This window comes from Rousettus aegyptiacus, unplaced genomic scaffold, assembly GCF_014176215.1.
Source record: "Rousettus aegyptiacus isolate mRouAeg1 unplaced genomic scaffold, mRouAeg1.p scaffold_m13_p_1, whole genome shotgun sequence".
Taxonomy (NCBI): Eukaryota; Metazoa; Chordata; class Mammalia; order Chiroptera; family Pteropodidae; genus Rousettus; species Rousettus aegyptiacus.
Window position 1 is genome coordinate 183,919,563 of NW_023416284.1, and position 17,877 is coordinate 183,937,439.

Consider the following 17,877-nt stretch of genomic DNA (forward strand, 5'->3'; position numbering starts at 1 on the left):
ACATTCGGTTTTAAATTGTGCCCAAACCAAAGGGAACATTCATTTACTCCAGTGGAAAGTATTAGTCATGCAGGTTCTATAAAAAGTGTCCAGCAAAACTTAATCCTTGGCTATTTCACGAACATCACAGAGATACAGTTTTTGCTTCAATTTTAAAAGATGGAGCTGCAAGTAAGTGACCAGCGGTGCGGACACAGTGACCATTAACCGTGTCCTGATGCCTTCTGGGGAGACGCAGATGGCCAGAGACACTGAAACTTTCACTGTGTGTTTTTTTTTTTTTTTAAATATCGAACAAAACACTAGAGATTGTGAAAAATCCATTCAAAACATTGTATCGAATCTCCTTCAAAACTTTCACACTGCCCTGAAAGTCCAGAGCCCTTACACATGACCTAGAAGGTCCCAGAGGAAATGTCCCTCACCTCCCCCATGCCCCGCAAAGACCCCCCGCTCTGGAGCTCCCCACCTCTTTCTCTCCATCTCCCACCCAGCAGACTCATCCTCCAGGCCTCGCGTAACTGCCACTGTCTGTCCGGGCGGGCCCTGTCCCAGCCCCCGACTGAGCCAGACCCTCTCGTCACATGCACTAATTACACACCAACCTTCCTTCTTAGCACTTTTTAAGAAATGGTTTCCAGCTTCAGTGAGATACAACTGACGCGCAGCACGGCTAAGTTCGAGGTGTGTGGCATAAGGATTTTACGTACACATGTCACAGAATGCCTGCCACGGCACATTTAGTTAACATCCATCATCTCACATAGGTTCCAAAAACAAAGAAAAACATTGTTCCTTGTGATGAGAACGCTTAGAATTTATATGTCAACGCTGTAAAAGCAAACAAAAGTATCCCAGAACAAAAAAATAAGAGAAACGAAACTACTGCTTGGATCGTCCCGTAACCAACTCACTCTCTGCCGCTCTCGATGGAGCTGTCTGCGCCCGCTCATCCACGCACAGTGCCGCCCCCCCCAGCGCGTCGAAGGCCCCCCGCACCGCGGCCTGGGTTTCTGTTGCTCCTGCCAGCAGCAGCAGTGCATGGGCCCCTGCAGGGGCCCCAAAGCCCCAAGGCCGTGGACAATGACCTGCAAAGGGCAGGGGGCATTCGAATCACACAGGGTGAGGGCCTGCCCAGGAGTTTCTGATTCAGGAGGCCAGCGGGGACCGACCTACCCTAACAACAGGGTCCACTTCTGTCGGGGGACCCGCCAGGAGGACCGGGGCCCAGGTCAGGCACCGATTCCTACAAAGGCTTTCTCAGTGCTGACACCTCTCGACAGCCTCCAACGCACAAGCTCCTGACGACCCACACCACAAACGTGACATGTGACTGTACACCACGAACTGCTGTCCTTTCTTCCTGTCTTCTTCCCCCACCAGAAGATGACACGTGCCTCGAGGGCAGTAACACACACCGACTGCCCTATGACTCACTGAGAGCGCAGGGCAGGCAGACTCACCTGCCTGGCACGCGGGCCTCCCGGACTGCGCCAAAGCAGGTGACGTGACTTTTACGATATGGAGCAAATTTAATTACATTAAATTTTCTATTTGCTAGACATTATGCTAGATGTTTTCAAATATACTGAAATAATCTTATTTTTTTATTGTTTGTCCTCTGTCTTCCCCTGTTAATCAAACATTTCTATTTTATTCTTTATTTACATATAACATTAAAAGGCCTATCATCAAGAAATGCTTACCCTAGAACTTTAAGTGTTATTAATACCAGGTTTTTAGCTTTTTCTGAACAGCAGTATAACAGAGACCAATTTTTTAACACTTTTTTCTGTGTAAAGCAAGTGCCAAGTCTATGGCCACACGACCCTGAACAAGCCCAATCCTTTCTGATCTCGGAAGCTAAGCAGGGTCGGGCCTGGTTAGTACTTGGATGGGAGACCACCTAGAAAAACCAGGTGCTATAAGGCATAAAAAAATAAAAAATAAGGGATTGTAAACTGACGAGGTCCTTGCAATCTGAGGATAACCAAGGGTTGCCTGGCCTAAAAATAATAATAATAAAAATAAAAAAATAAAAACTGTTTAAGGTATTATTTGATTGACGTAGAAAAAAGATTTGGGTGATATGGAACGACGCATTCAAATATTTATAAAAATTTAAATTCAAACATTTCCATTTATACAAATGTTACCACTGTAACCCTGGAACAGCGTGCACAGTTATCCCTTCGTAAGCCCTGCGCTCAGGTTCGCGTCTCACGTATACATTTTGCACTGTTACCCATCGTCGCACAGCAAGCCGGAAGCTGCTTGTTACACAGTGTGCCGCAAGCACAACTCTGTCACACTTTCCAAAGCGTCCAAAGTCTCTGATTGGTTTCAAATGTTTGAGGGTTTTAATGGTTGAAATATGTCATGTCAAGCTTTGTCCTTAAATTAGATGCTGATTGTTTCGAGAAGACCGAGAAGACTATGCCTGTCTCTCTGATTTATTTAGATTTCTCTTTCCCTTCCTCTCCCTCAATCTACACACACACACATACTCACATGCATGTGCTTTAAAAACTATTGTGTTTCAATGCCTAAAGCTCTCCTTTTAAAAGATTTACTTTCTTTTTAAAAATAATGTAAGAACATTATAGAAACTTTCAGAACTACAGTGAGGGCAATCAGCTCCAAGCAACATGCTAGTACATTTCTAAGGACATTTTAATAATAATAATTTTTAACTTTAATATAGAACTTATTTGTCCAGAGAAACAGTATATATTTTTGACGTTTTTAATATAAGTCTTCGTATCATTAAAAATTATATATAAAATTTCTACTATCAAACAATATTAACAGAAATGAAAGTTTGACCAAAGAGAAATTCATTTAAAACCAACATTATACAATATTCAAATCTTATATATTAATATATATTCAGTGTTGAAGAAAATTTGATTTCTTTCCCTTCCTTGAGTCTACATTTCTTTTTTCATAAACAGAAGTGCTTCTTAAGTGTACAGTGTGAAGAAAAAGTCAACTGCTAGCTTAAAAGTTCTTTTTCTACTGTGCATATATGAAAATTGTTTGAAGACTTCTAATAAAAAATACCTTTGTAATATAAAGAATATTTTGTAATCAATGATAATTAAATAAAATCAAGTCTAAAATTGCATTTTCAACTTGCTGATATCTAAATAAATTTTCAAGGCTTATTTGCCAAGACTTTTTAAGTCAAGGACCTTTATTTTGTATTTATTCCTCCTCCGTATAATTTACTTTATCTTTTTAAACAGAATAAAACTATTATGAAATTAAAATGCTAACATCTGTCAACTTTATATTTTCTTTCTGCTGCTTTTTGTCACCGTAAGCCAGAAAAGTATTCCGTACTCAATCTGATGCCATCTTACCTTCTGGTTTGTTGTTTTTCCTCTTCAGCCATTTTTCTACAGTCTCTGCACTAACACTTTCAGATACAAATTCATCTAATACCTGGGGGTGAAGAGAAAGATATGCCTTCACTTTTTCATCTGTCAAACCTGTAAAAGAATTAAAAAGAATAAAATTAACTCAAATGACATCTTCATATGCATAAAAGACAGAAAAATGGCATGTTATGCTGAAATTGATTTAAAATGTAAATCTAAAAAGAATATAAAGATGTATATACATACAAGGGAATATTATCCATCCATAGGAAGGAATGAAGTTCTGATACATGCTACGATGTGAAGGAACCTTGGAAACAAGTCACATAGGCCAGAGTAGGCAAAGTCAGAGAGACAGAGCAGAGGAGGGGCGAGCGGGGGTGGCGAGGGGCGCGGTCCCTCAGCGGCGAAGGCTCGGTTTGGACGAAGACGACGCAATGGTCGCACTCACTGAGTAGAATTAACGCCGCTAAACGGTACACTCGAGACGGCTAAAATGGCGAATTTTATGTTATATACGTGCTAGCACTATAAAAATATTTTTAAAAGTGAAGTCAGAACGTCAGCAATTTTACACTAGACATCGCATCACGAAGCCCCGCTGTTTTCCGACAGTAACTCCCAACGTCGCATTTGAACGGTCGCCGGGTGCCAGGGCCGTGCAGTCAGGCCTTTGACAGAGTGTGTGTTTTCCATGTGTAAACAGTGGCCACAGATTTAAAATTCGAGGTGCACGAAACTCTAGCAATAGTGCCGAACGGGAGAATACAGCCCTGGTGCAACGCGGGCGCCAAAACCGTCAGTGAAGGAATTCTTTTCCTCAGAGGTGCTAAATCCAATGATTAACGTTTACCGCAGAATGATCTTGAAATCTGTTCACTGATATTCTATGTGTGGTTAGTTTCGCCAAAATAATTTTCATCATCTAATGATAACTGTACTTTAATATACACGGGATTTTCAAAGTACTTTCGCCTGCTTTCACATTGAATATATAAAATTTTGTTTTCCAATTGGTGGTTCAAGTTGATATGTCATTTCGTTAACTCCAAATCACCAGCAGGGACGGTCACTGTACATGACTCCGCAGCAGAAGGGTACCGCTGGGAAGGCGGCCCACTTCTTCCAGTGAATTCGGCACTTAAATGGTCAATTTTACAGAGATCTGGGTATATAACTATATGGTCGTAATAGAGTTTTAAAAAATGGAGAGGCTTGTCTACGTTGCCCCTGCAAAAGGGCCCCCGTGGTGTAAAATTCAATTCGAGAATCCTGCCAGGCGCCGAAGACAGAGCCTCGTCGCAGCAAGCGCGACCCAGGCCCGCGGCCCAGGCGCGAAGGGCACGTGATGCAGCCGCCGGGGGCGACGCCGGGCCGCGCGCGCGTTTTGCGCATGCGCCCCACCGCGGTGCACGCTGGAGCTCTGCTTCCGCCTTTAAACCGCCTACCATCGCTCTCATGGCGCAACGCTACGCAGCTTTCGCCCTGACGTCTGCGTGCGTTGTGCTTCTGTGACGCTGACGGCAGGACCTGAGTCAGGAGTCACGACGCGTCTGCGGCATCTAGCGCTTGGGTGCTCTCCCGTCACCTCAGGCTCCATCTCGACTCCAGACTCCGTGAGTCACCCCCTTCCTACCCCTTTCCAAAGGGATTTTAACTCTCATCTTTCCTTGTTCTCTTACTCTCCATTTCCTCAGAAACCCAGGCTGAAAATATAAGCCCATAACCGACTAATCCCTTGTCATCTCATTTCATCTTAGCACACTACTATTTACACGAGTCCTATTCACCAGGTCACAAAACTACTCATCTGAAGAATGTCTTGTATCTGAGATATACAGACGATGCTTAAAACACAAGAAACACCACCCAGTCAAAAATGAGTCAAAGATCTGAACTGACCACCAAAGACGACACAGATATGACAAGTAAGCATATGGAAAAAAATGCTCAATTTTACTAATGAACTGAAGTTAAAATAATAAACGAGTTTCCACTACATACGTATAAGAATGGATGAGGAATAACAAAAATTCATTCATTGCTAGTAAGAACCCAAAATGGTAACCACTTTAAAGGACTTTTTGGCAATTTCTTATAAAGCTGAATACGGTCTCACCAGATCAGGCTACTAGTCATCTACCCCACTGCTATGAAGACTTGTGTCCACACATAAACCTGCGTGTGAATGTTCACAGCGGCTCTGTTCACAATCACCCAACATGGCAAAACCCAAGGAGTCCTGCAACAGGCAAGTGCATACACAGGTGTGGTCCAGAGAATTAAACGTGATTGGGCAACAGGAAGAAATGAGCTAACAAGCCATGAAAAGGCAGGGATTTCTCTTAAACGCACATTGTTAAGTACAAAAAGCTAGTCTGAAAAGCCTGCATATTGTATAATCCTAATTACACAACATTCTGAAAAAAGTCAAAACTACAGAGAGAGAAAAAGCGCAGTGGCTGCCAGGTGCCCCCGCGGGGGGCAGCACAGGCGTCCCGCTGCTGCTGAAACCACTCTGTATGACATTGTAATGGCGAACACACGAGCCTTGGCCTTTGTCAAAACTCAGAGAACTGCACAGCACCAAAACAAATTTTAATGCATATATATAGTTTTTTAATTTAGAAGGACATAAGGCAGAATCTGAGAAAATGATCTGTCTGAAACAGTGTCGCTGAAGGAGGCGGAGGGTAAGGTGCTGACCCATATGACTTTGGAAATGAGTCTATAAGGCCAAAGGCAAGGGAACTGCACAGTCGCCGGGCTCCAGCGAATAAAGGTGCTACCCCGCGGGGGCAAAGGTCAATAATTCAGACACTGCCATTCGTGTTCACCGGAACTGAGCAGTTAAGTCTGTGGATGGTGGGAATGAGGTTTCTCAGTGGCAGAGCGGGACCTCACAGACGACCCAGAGAAGCCTAGAACGATCCAGTTTAGAAGGAACAGTAATTGGCTGGCAACCTGAAGGGTGCATAAGGAACAGCGTCCTTCTGATGCTGAGTAATTCCAAAGAGACAGACAGACAGACAGACAGACAAAAGCCACAGCAGCACCTCCTACTTCGGGTTCTGCCCGGGAACCAAACAGCCCTGATGGAGAGGACCAGACTCATCCGGGGTTTACCGCGCAGTGCTGCAAAATACCGACGACAAACCGCTAAGGGCGGCGACACCGCCGTCCATCTATTTTTTTTTTCTCATCTAGTAACGCCGAGCTACTTCCATCGCCATGGAGGTCTAGGAAGCTTCAAACTATGTGCCACATTGTGACTCTGCCCGTCTGCAATCGAGAGTCAGCGCCTGTGGATGAAGATTCTGTGCATGTGTGTGCGTGCACACACGCGCGCACACACACACACACACAAACACACGTAAGGCTAAACCTTTTATAAAGCCACACAGGAAAGCATAATGGCTTCCCATGAACTCAACAGCCGGCTTTAACAATTAGCAACTCGTAGCAATACCATCCATCTGCACCCCACCATCATAGAAATTTGAAGCAAATCCCAGACATCATTTCAAAACATTCATACATGTCAATATGTATTGCAAAAAGAACTATTCTAATCACAAATGATATCCAAGAATAACGATTCTTAGTAACATCAAATATCCAGATGCGCAAGTTCCTAACTCTCAACTTTTTTCCATGTTGCCCCTGAACCTGGACCCCGGGGAGGTCTGCATGCTGCAGCTCTGGCGTTTCTCGAAGGTTCCTTTTATCCTACGGTTCCCAGGTCATCACTTCCATTCTCCCCACTGTAATTTATCATCGCAGAAAACAGATCTTTTGTCCTATGGTCTTCTACGGTCTGGATTTTTTTACTTTGTCGCTGTGGTTTTGTTTAGCATGTCCATCTGCCCCTGCATTTCCTGAAAACTGAACTGCAATCTGGACCCTGCACAGAGGGAGGGTCGCCCTGGGGGTAGGGAGGCCATTTTGCTAAGTGGCGCTGTGTTCTGCCAGCAGCTCACGCCACCGGGCCCGCTCTCTGTCTGTGACGGCAGCAGTGTCAACGGGGTAGCGTTACTAATTCATTCATCGGGGCTTGGAAATGGTGGTTTCCTATTTCTATAACGCCGTCTTCGTCTACTAGCGGAATTAATAAAAGAAACTTCACCTCATCCACTGTTCGGCTAGTTCATATAGATGAAAGGCAGGGTCAAGGCTTAATCTGCTCCCCTTCAGTCACCGGTTTCCACATGCTTGGTTCAGTAGCAGTCTCCTGTGGGCGAGCCACTGAAAACGTGTTATTATGAAATTATGTATTTGAACAACTCGATCTGTTTCTTCCACTGTAACATTATCCTTACTGGCACTCGAATTATCCCATCTTTTGGGGCAATAGGAGAAGCCTCTTCAAGCCGACCTGTCACTGTGACAGGAATCTGATGGCCTTCAGAGGATCGCTAAGGCCACATGCTCTGGGTTTGGCCTGTACGTTTTCTGCCCCAGAGCTGGAGGCAGATGATTTTCCTTAGGCTCTCTGGTCCCTTTACTGGGCAGTGGGATTTCGAGGCCTGGAATGATGGGCTTAGATTACGAAATTACACGTACCATGATGTACGTGCACAGTATATGAGCGTTGCAAACAGATAAAGGGGTTTTCTCTTTTTTTGTCCTTTAGGATATCTTATTAGATAAAGGAGCGAACACTGTATTTTAAAGTCACTGGATGTCTACAGCCATGCCATCCTGAACAAGCCTGATCCCGTCAGATCGTGGAAGCTAAGCAGGGTCAGGCCTGGTTAGTACTTGGATGGGAGACCACCTAGGAAGACCAGGTGCTGTAGGTGTAAAACATAAAAAAAAAAATAAGGGATTGTAAACTGACAAGGTCCTTGCAATCTGTGAGGTCAACCAAGGGTTGCCTAGCCTAAAACATAAATAAATAAAAATAAAAAATAAAAAAAAATACAGTTACTTCAAATATTCTCTGGCTATACATTTAGAGTCACTTCAGATATATCTTTAAATGTGTCTTTATGACAAATTATTATTCTAAAAATAGGTATGTATATGCTCAATCATTTATTATTTCTGAAATTTTAATATTCATTAAAGACTTAGAAAACCACTTTCAAATCAGAGGTTAAAAAATGATTGCTTTTCTCATTCAGAGAGATATTTTTAAATTCATCATAAGTACTAACGGATCTATTATTAGAATAGGGGGCGAAAAGCACAATTTTTTCAAGTATTAATTCTACCATCTTAATTTGTGAAGAAAGAGCCCAATGCGTGTCTGTATTCTTTAAAAGAAAAAAAAGTCAAGCGCACACGGAAAGAGCCCGGCACCCTGCCCCCACTGCATCCGTCACCTCGTGTCTGGTCCCTGCGCCCGCCTGTTGCCCAGCCCAGGTCTCCCCGATCGCAAAAGCATGCTCCCCTCCCACATCAGGTGTCTGGTCACCAAGGCCCTTGCTCCCACCCCATCACAGAAAAAGGGGGAAAAGCTCTCAATCTCAGCTGGACAAGAAGAAATGACATATTTTAAAATTCCCAGGTATACATAACTAATCATCTTTTTTTCTGCTGTAACACGGTAATTGCTGCAATTCTCTAATTTCCCACGTGCTCACTCTAGGTGTGAAGGAAAAAAACTTTCAGCTTCGTAAATGCTAGTCCGACTCTAAGACATCACGACTTAGAAACAGAAACATGTTTTGTGCTGTTAAATACTGTGCTGTAATAACGGCTCAATAGGTGGATGACGAGCGGCCTGACGCGCGGGGCTGACACGCGTCGTGGGAACGGTGAGGGCGGCCACGGCTGCGCTGCGACAGCCTGGTGGACAGTCTGACCGCCTCGCGCCAAGGCTGCAGAGTAAGAAAGGCTAAGAACCTCAGTCGACGTCTTTGATCCTGTTTCGATTTTTCCGTGAATGAAGCCAGGCGGCAAAACCAGAGCGAACACTCCAGGAAGGTGGATTCCACCTCAGCTGCGGGCAGGCGTTTCCGGGGAAACGGGCTCCTCTCACGGGATCAGGCCACCTCCGCAGGAGCGCATTCTCTTCCCACTGAGGCGGGTTCGGGAGAGGAAAATCCGGGGGGCTGTACAGACCCTTCCCAGTCTGAAATGTCCTCACATTTTCAACTACCCAGGAGGCAGGTGTATATACACAAATTTACTTAAAAATTCTTATTAGTATCCAAAGGCAGCTCCAAAATACATGTCAGAAAGTGTTCTAAAAGTAACACAAATGAATCATTTCAGCAACGTAATAACAAGTGTCAAATTAAGACAAAACAAGATATCTCATGTCATAGTAAGCAGAGCTGGACTGTCACACTGCTCAGTGACAATCTTCCTGCTAGGCTGTCTGTGCGTGTGCGTGTGTGTGCGTGTGTGCGTGTGTTTTCAAGTGAGTTGCATGTTACTGTACTTCCAGGTTGCGCATATGTTTCTGTGCATGACTTTTATTTATCCAAAAGCAAATGAAGGTTTAAATGAAGAGGGGCAAGTCTAAAATCAGTTAAATTTGTTTTCAAAATCCCAAGATTCAACTCCATACACCTTCTCCCCACTGAGACTCACCTCTCTCACACCTGTGCTAAAACGACTCACCTCCGCCCCCACCGAAGGGTAGAAACTGCAGAAACTGCAAGCAGCATTTGCAATGCCGGCCAGCCTCACTGACTGCCGGGTGCATGCATGATCTATGCGAGAATGGTGGCAAGTATTAGCTCATTGAGCCCCGGAGCATTATGCATCTGGCACTAAGCAAATGCTCAATGAACATGTGTTGAATAAATGAATTACAATCGTCAGAGTATAAACGAAAATGAGGGCACAGTAGTAATTGGATTACTTTCCTGTTGGCCACAGAAGCCATACTTTGGCTGGAACAGAGCTTTAAGCCCGTGAGCTCACCCCTTAAAGCCAGCCGCCTCTCGATCCTGACACCTCCCCCTGTCTGAGCTTCTTATACTTTAATGGGATTGCTACTGACTAGTGTTACCTCCTGATGTGGAATATAGTACATGTTTTACATCAAATTATGAAATAAAAATCTGCTATATACACAACATACACACAACGGATTGTTATTCGGCCAGAAAAAGAAGGAAATTCTGCCTTTTACAACGACATGGATGGACCTTGAGGGCGTTGTGCTAAGTTAAATAAGTCAAACAGAGGAAGACAAATACTGTAGGGTCTCATTTGTGTGTGGAATCTAAAAAAGCAAAACTCAAAAGAAACAGAGAGCAAAGCGGCGGCTGCTGGGGGTGGGAAGCTGGTCCAAGGTTCGCTCCAGCCGTAGGGCCGGTCAGCCCTGAGGCCTACTGCACAGCACCCACTGCACTTAACAGAGCACTCAACGCTTGAAAGTTAACGCGGTAGATCTTGAAACTGTGGCCGGGAAGGGTTTCTGTGGACAGTCACCTCGCAGGGTGATCTGACCACAAATTCCTGGCTGGGCAGGACTTGCTGGGCAGTCCCGCCCAGGCACAGAGCTTATCTTCGCCTTAAGCCATTTTTCCTTCGCATCTAGGTTCACAGGCCTGAAATGCCTTTTGTCAGGTCCCTCTGGGGAGCACAAGGTCTTGTTAACTGTCCTGTAATCCCATCCCTGCCTGCCTCTCTCCCACCCCCAGTAACCCTCCTTACAATCGTCCTTACTTTCTCTCCTTAATTCCAAATGCAGAAAAGAAACTGCAAGCTGCCATCCTCCCAAGCACCTGACATCTAGCTTCCTAGCAACTGTTGTCATTTTGGCTCTAAGAAACTCTTATAAAAATTTTCTACGGGTCTGGATGTTCTTACATTGACAAGTTATCACCTCCAGAAGAGATAACTATGTGAGGGACGGAGGTGTGAACCAGCCTTATTATGGTATTCATCACTCAGTGTTTCCATACATGAAATCATTAAGTTGTACATCTTAAATGTACATTTCAAGTCAATAACCTCAATAAAGCTGAAAAAAAGTTTGCCTTATGATTACCCTTATCTATCTATCTCACCTAAATAATTCCCCCTGCCCCCCACCAAGTACATTCCTACTGAAACAAGATTTGTCCATGACCTAAAAAGCAGTCATTTAATGAACCCAGACTGAACATACTGCCAGGATTCTGACCTACATAATTGATTACTTATTCCACACGAACTAATAGCCGGAAAGGCGTCCCGGCTGCAGAAAAGCCACTGCTCCCAATGTTTATAATTCGCACATCAGAAGGCACACCCTACACTGTCGAACTTCTGAACCAAAATACAACTGCCCACTTCCCCTTGGCTGAGGACATCAATAAAAGTTTAACTGAGAAAGCCAAATAGAAACAGAAGTTCCTCAAAGGCATAAGATAAAGGTGAGAACAAGGATTTCTAAGTAGAACTTCAAGAACGCGCTTAAGCACACCGAAATGTCCCCAGTCCACGCCTCAGAAAACGCCTCCCGCCTAAGTGAAGTCCAACCGGAGGCAGGCTGCGGGCTCCGGTGCGGGCGCGGAGGACCTGGGACGCTCAGTGCCTGCGCGGGAACGGGCTGCGTTCCTTAACGAAGTCACTTAAGCCTCTAAGTCTCTTGTTCTCACAAAAGACCAGGCCAGTGACGTGCCTACTCCACAGGGACGTAAAACATGCCGAAATACGAAGTCCAAGGGCGAATGTAAAACGACGGCCCACAGAGTGCAGACGGAGAGCGGAGCGCGAGGCGGATCCAAGTCACCTCGAGGGCTGCCTGGGAGGAAGGGGGCCCCGAATCGGAAGACGGATAAACACGGGACAGGTGGAAGCAGCCTGGCGGCGAAGGGCGAGGAGCGAGCCCAGGATGCTCAAGGCTTCTGCTTTGAAGGCAGAGGGACGGACCAAGCTCCCTTTTTGGGGTGACGGCGCCATGGTCTGAACGGTTCGCGGGTTGGAATAACGGACATGGGTTCAAAGCGCGAGGGCTGAGTGGAAAGTAACAGGTAGAATCAATGTGTAATTAACACGATCCACATGGTAACATTAACCAAATGACTAAAGTCAAACTTTGTCTCCTAAAAGTGAAAGCGGCTTCTCCTACGGTGGACGACAGCCCCTAAACACAGAGAAGCCTGATGCTAAACACCTCCTTGACCGCGACACAAACGGCGAGTCTGTGGGTCGACACCTCGGCCACCAAACGACGAGCACGACCCACACATCTAACGTAACAACAACGAGAGAGATTTCACTCCACCTCTACATACTGAGATTTTCAGTAAAGCGTCTGATAAAATATAAATAAATAAAAACTAAGGACAAGAAGTGTCACAGAAATAAACCCTATGGTAGCACACAATGTTTTAAGAAAGCCTTAAGACATTTTAGAAAGGAACCTATCAGTTTCATGTGATGTAATCTAATCCGGTGAAATCAAAACATAAAAATGGATAAAAGAGAGACACAGAAAAAGAGAATGACATAATAAACATAAGCCTGATTTTTAATTAAAAAAAGTTTTAAAACGGATTTAGATAAGACAAGCACAATACCAACTGTAATTTTTTATGACTCTTTAATACCCTAGTGAGATATTAAGTTTTCACATCGGCATTTTCATTTATCTAAGTTTAAAAGAATTATACCCTAAAAGTGAAAAGTATACAAAAATCCCATTTGGTAGCTATTTCTATAAACCATTCTGTTCTACTTATCAAATGAAATTTTAAATAATCATGACATTCACATAGAAAAAACAACGAAAATCAGAAGTTTTTTCAAAATGATTTAAAGTCATACGTTTTCTTTGCTACAAAACATACCTTCTTAAAAAATTATATTGCAAATTGAGTCAGACTGCTGGTCTGCAGAACTGTGAGCTACACATAGGCATTGCTTAAGCCACTAAATTTGTGGTAATTTGTTATGCAAAAATAGAAAACCAATTTACCTTTGAAAGTTGAACTATTTTTACTGTTAATCCAGTTAAAGAGGAAGGTGATACAGTTCCCAACTACGTGGCCCATAACCTGTTCAACAAAAAGCACAACCGCCAACAGCTGCCGAAGGATGTTACTTTGTAAATGATCAACATTATTTTATTTAACGGAAGTACAAACGCAAAAGAGCACACCCCCACTTCGCGATCTGGAGGGACGTCCCACGGCGGCTGGGCAGGAGCACGGGCATGCCCGAGGGCACAGGCCAGGTGCTGAGAGGCGGCCCTGGGTCGCAGCGGGTGAGGACGCCCGCCAGGTGTCCTGCCGCGGCAGCAAGGACGCGCCCAGGTGTGCACTCCGCCCGTGACGGCAGCGTTAGGACAACGCATTCCTGCGGCGACAGCATGGAGCGGACGCCCCAGCAGCCTGGCACCAAGCCCGGGCCCCGAACCACAGACGTTTACTGTTTCCTGTCCGGGAGCCTGGGAAGTCCACGGTCAAGGTTCCAGCGGGGTTCGCTCCCGGAGAGGCCTCTCCTCTGCCTTCACAGGAGGACAGAGAGCACCCGTCCTCTGGTGGCAGAGACGCCCGTCCTGTGCGATCAGGGGCCCACTCTGTGTCCTCTTTTAAGCTTAATTACTTCCTTCCTCCGCAAGTCACACTGGCGTGGGGCTTCAACACAGGAATCTGGGGGACACTAGTCAGTCCACAGCAAGAGCCTCTCAGTCCACACATCTGAAATCAATTCAGCTGGTGGTATTTACTTAAGTTTTTAAAATAGCAATGAGTGCAAAAAGTGTGCGGATATCATAAATTTAGGTTTTAAGGGGAGTTAAATGCCTGCCTGAGCGGGAATAGGTGGTTAAAGATGTTAACATCGATGGCTCCCTGAGCAGGTTGGCCCCGCAGCTGCCCGACAGCAGCCCACGGGGGAGAGTCTGTGAGGTCAGACCCTCAGCAAGATCGCCCGAATCCGTTTAAAAAAAAAAAAGCATATTGGTTCCCTAGTGAATTACATTTAAGAAGAAAATAATACCAATCCCAGGGTCAGGAGGGAGACCTCCCACGTCAAGGCAGGAGGCGTTTTACCCTGATGCCACAGACCAACATGCCTCACGAACACACAAAGTATCAGCGACTTAAATCCGGTGATGCATAAAAAGGAACATGCACCACTAGCAAGGTCTTATCTGAGGAGCACAACCACCGGAAATCCACTAACGCGATATCCCATGTTCACGGAATAAAGAACAAGAACCATATGACCATCTAAGTCAACATACAAGTTAAATGACAAAATCCAACACCCGTTCATACTATAAACTCTCAACAAAGTAAAAACAGGAAACTTCCCCAACCCGATAAACGGCATCTATGAAAAGTCTACAGCAAACGTCACAGTTGTGGTGAGAAGCTGACCGCTTTCCTAAGACAAGAAACCGAAGTGTCTGCTCTCACCACCTGCTCAGCTTGGTCCTGAAGGTTCCAACCAGGATAATAATAACATAAGAAAACGATGCAAGAAAGAGTAAGAGCACACAGAGCAGAAAAAATGAAGTGCAGCTGTCTTTATGCACAAACGCCATCATAACCCTGTAGGTAGAAAATCTTTTAAAAAGCTACTAGAATAAGCACGTCAACCATATTCTCAGTATTCATGTCACATTGTGCAGTGAATATACGAGGTCACAGGATACGAATAAATATACAAAAATCGAGAATGTCTCTAGATACTAGTAATAAATAATTTTTAAAATAAACTTGAATAGCATCGAAAAAGAACAAATTATGTAGCAGTAACTTTAACAAAAATAAATTTAAGCCCCATATACTGAAAACGTAAAACACTGCAAATACAAATTGAAGAATGTGTAAGAGAGAGATATACCATATATATGGACAAGAAGGCTCAGGATCATGAAGACGTTCATTCTTTCCAAGTTGATCTAAGAAACTGATAAACTGATCAAAAATTTACATGGAGTCCACTGAAAATGAAAGGGAGGTGAAGCTTTACCGGAGTCAGACATTCGAAAGCTGCAGTGGTCCACCTTACAGATGATTAAATTGATAACCATCACTTAGAGTGTGCCGGTCCACCTGAAATTGTCTGACCCATGCATTTCCAAAATAAAACTTCTCCCAAAACTTCTCCTCTACGATCTGTTCTCTGTGTAAACCATGACCTCCCTCAGTGGCTCAGGCCAAGGTGCCTCCAGCCTCCCCCCTCCCTCACCGGGTCCTCCGGCTCTACATCTAGACTCCAAGTACCCAACGCCTGGCTCCTGCTGCCCGGAGCCGGACACGCCCTCGCTCACTGGCACATTTCCGTGGTTTCCTGGACCTAAACGGTGTCGCTGCTCCCCCTCATTCTATTCTTCACAGCGACAGAAAGATCCTGTGAAAATACGAGGGAGGCCGTGTCAGCCCTCAGCTCAGGTGGCTTCCCACACCGTCACAGAGGCAGCCAGTCCACCAAAGGACCTCTCGGCTCTCACTTCTCTTTCCAGCCACCTTGGCCGGTCCCACCAAGAGCGTGGCCTCCGGACTCTGCGTGCGGGTCTCTGCCCGGGAAGCCCTGAGCCCCGCTGGCCCCGTGGTCTAGCCCAACACCTCCTTCAGATCTTAAGCAGGCAGCTGTCGCTTCCTCAGCGAGGTCTTCCCGGCCACCTTTTCTGAAACTGCCAATTATCCTACTCCAAACAAACGAGCGCACAAAACGTCTCTTCTCTGCTTCCTTTTCCCTGTGGGTACACGAGCCAGCGGGCCAGTTTGGTTTTCTTCACCACTTTATTCACCGGCTAGAAGGGTGCCTGGCATATGACAAACACCCCCCAAAACTGTCTGTTGAATGAATGAATGTGTATGCCCTCTGAAAAATCGTGAAAAAATCAATAAGCTAATTTTTATGTAGATAAGCATACGGTTCAAAATAAGACTCGGCTAATATCACATCGGTCTTTGGAACTTGAACAGAAGGAAACCCCGGGAGAGGGAGGTGACAGCAAGGGCGTGGCGTCACCGCCGGCCGCGGAGCCGCGTCAGGCTGCTCCTGGCCGTCCGCGTCAGCGCATCTGGCGGCTCAGAAGTGACTGGGAAGAATCACGCCATCTGTCTTCAACTACGAATGGAAGTAACTGCAATTATTGTGAATGGTCAAAACTCATTTAACTGACATATCTTATTCATAACTACATCTCATTTTTGTAAAATCTAAAGAACCATGGAATCATAGAATTTCAGCAATTTTCAAGAGTTTGCCAAGTTATGCCCAGTATTTGCCAAATTCTGCGGGAGAGATAAGAGAGGCAGTAACACACATCAAAGGAGTTCGTCCAAGACCATGATTTTGAAAAGATTATTTCTTTATCCTTCGCCTCCAAATCCTGACTCTCCCTGTAGTTTAGCGAGGCTTTGTCCAAGTAACAGCACTCAGAACCCACGTGCAAACGCACGCGAAGTCACGCCGCTCTGCTCTGCGGGGCGCTTCTCTACCGCGATGCAGTCCCGGCTGCAGGACGGAGCGCGCGGCCCGCAAGCTCGCTCTCTGCCGTGTCTGCAAACCCAGCAGAAAACCCAAACAGAAGCTAAGAGGCCCACTTAGGGTAATGAAGGCCTGTGCCTTGCAGTACGCAGAGAGCTTTTAACGCTCACGAATAATAAGATCTTAAGTCTTCTAAACATTACGGTGGCAACTGAGGAGTGAAATTGGGCCAATAATCAACCAACATGAACTCATAAAATATTAATCAAATTAACTTCAATTATATACCTAAACCCAAAAAATCCCTCCCCCAAAACACAGTTTTATGAAGCAGAAAAATTACTTTTTATAAACCATGTATAAAGTCAGTTTCTTACTTTTTAGTGCCACTGTGTAGTTTCAACATTCCAATGTTAGAAATACAAACAACTTAAATATTATAATGCAATTTAATTATATCAGATAAAAAGACTGACAATAAGAAAAGCTATTACCCAATGTAATTGCATTAAAAAGTAAAATAAAACAAAACAAAACAAACATGATCTCTTTGAGGCTGATGTCAGGAAAAGCAGCTGATCTCTCAAAGCCATTCCCAAGCCTCAGAACCAAGTGACCAGCTCAGCGTGGAGATCAGCTTACTAGATGCACTACAGCTGTTTATTATTTTAATAAAAATAATGTTCAAGATGCTTTAAAAGATAGAAACCAAATGTCCATTCACAGGTGTAGTTTAAGAAACAGAATGCAGTCTGTCATTGAATTGACGTGCCTGAAGATAAGTGATGAATTTGACCTTAAATCAACTGAAAGGTCTCAATTTTCTATTTACATTAAAATAGGAACACTCGATTGGCTCTTCTTTAACTTTCAGATAAATGTTTTAAACTACAATTTAAGACAAAGATTAAAAAAAAAATCTAGAAAATATTAAGGAAAAGTCCTAACCATTACAAATGGCATTTCTTCAAGATCACGGGACAAAGCAGCTGGCGTTTTAAACCAGCCCCCAGGGCTGTTCCCCTCGCCCCTGTCCTCACCCGGCCTCACCCTGATGCCCAGTCTCCCTGGCAAACTGCTCCCTGCTCGGCCCATGCTGTGCAGCCTGAGTCCGTGACCTGAGTCTCCTGAGGACAGGGGTTTGTCACAGTCG

The 17,877-nt window shown here is 44.8% G+C and overlaps 1 protein-coding gene and 2 pseudogenes across 3 annotated transcripts in view; 2 read left to right on the forward strand and 1 right to left on the reverse strand.

The window, feature by feature from the left end:
- The window catches only part of PDE10A (phosphodiesterase 10A), a 317,180-nt gene that overhangs the window by 75,473 nt on the left and 223,830 nt on the right, over nt 1-17,877 (reverse strand). For all 3 annotated transcript variants that reach the window (XM_036223535.1, XM_016128089.2, XM_036223531.1), the window contains exon 2: nt 3,366-3,494. In XM_036223535.1, coding sequence (XP_036079428.1) covers nt 3,366-3,494 — 129 coding nt within the window. The remainder of the gene's footprint in view (nt 1-3,365; nt 3,495-17,877) is intronic.
- On the forward strand, nt 1,813-1,931 carry LOC118605122 (annotated as a pseudogene).
- LOC118606732 lies at nt 8,067-8,185 on the forward strand (annotated as a pseudogene).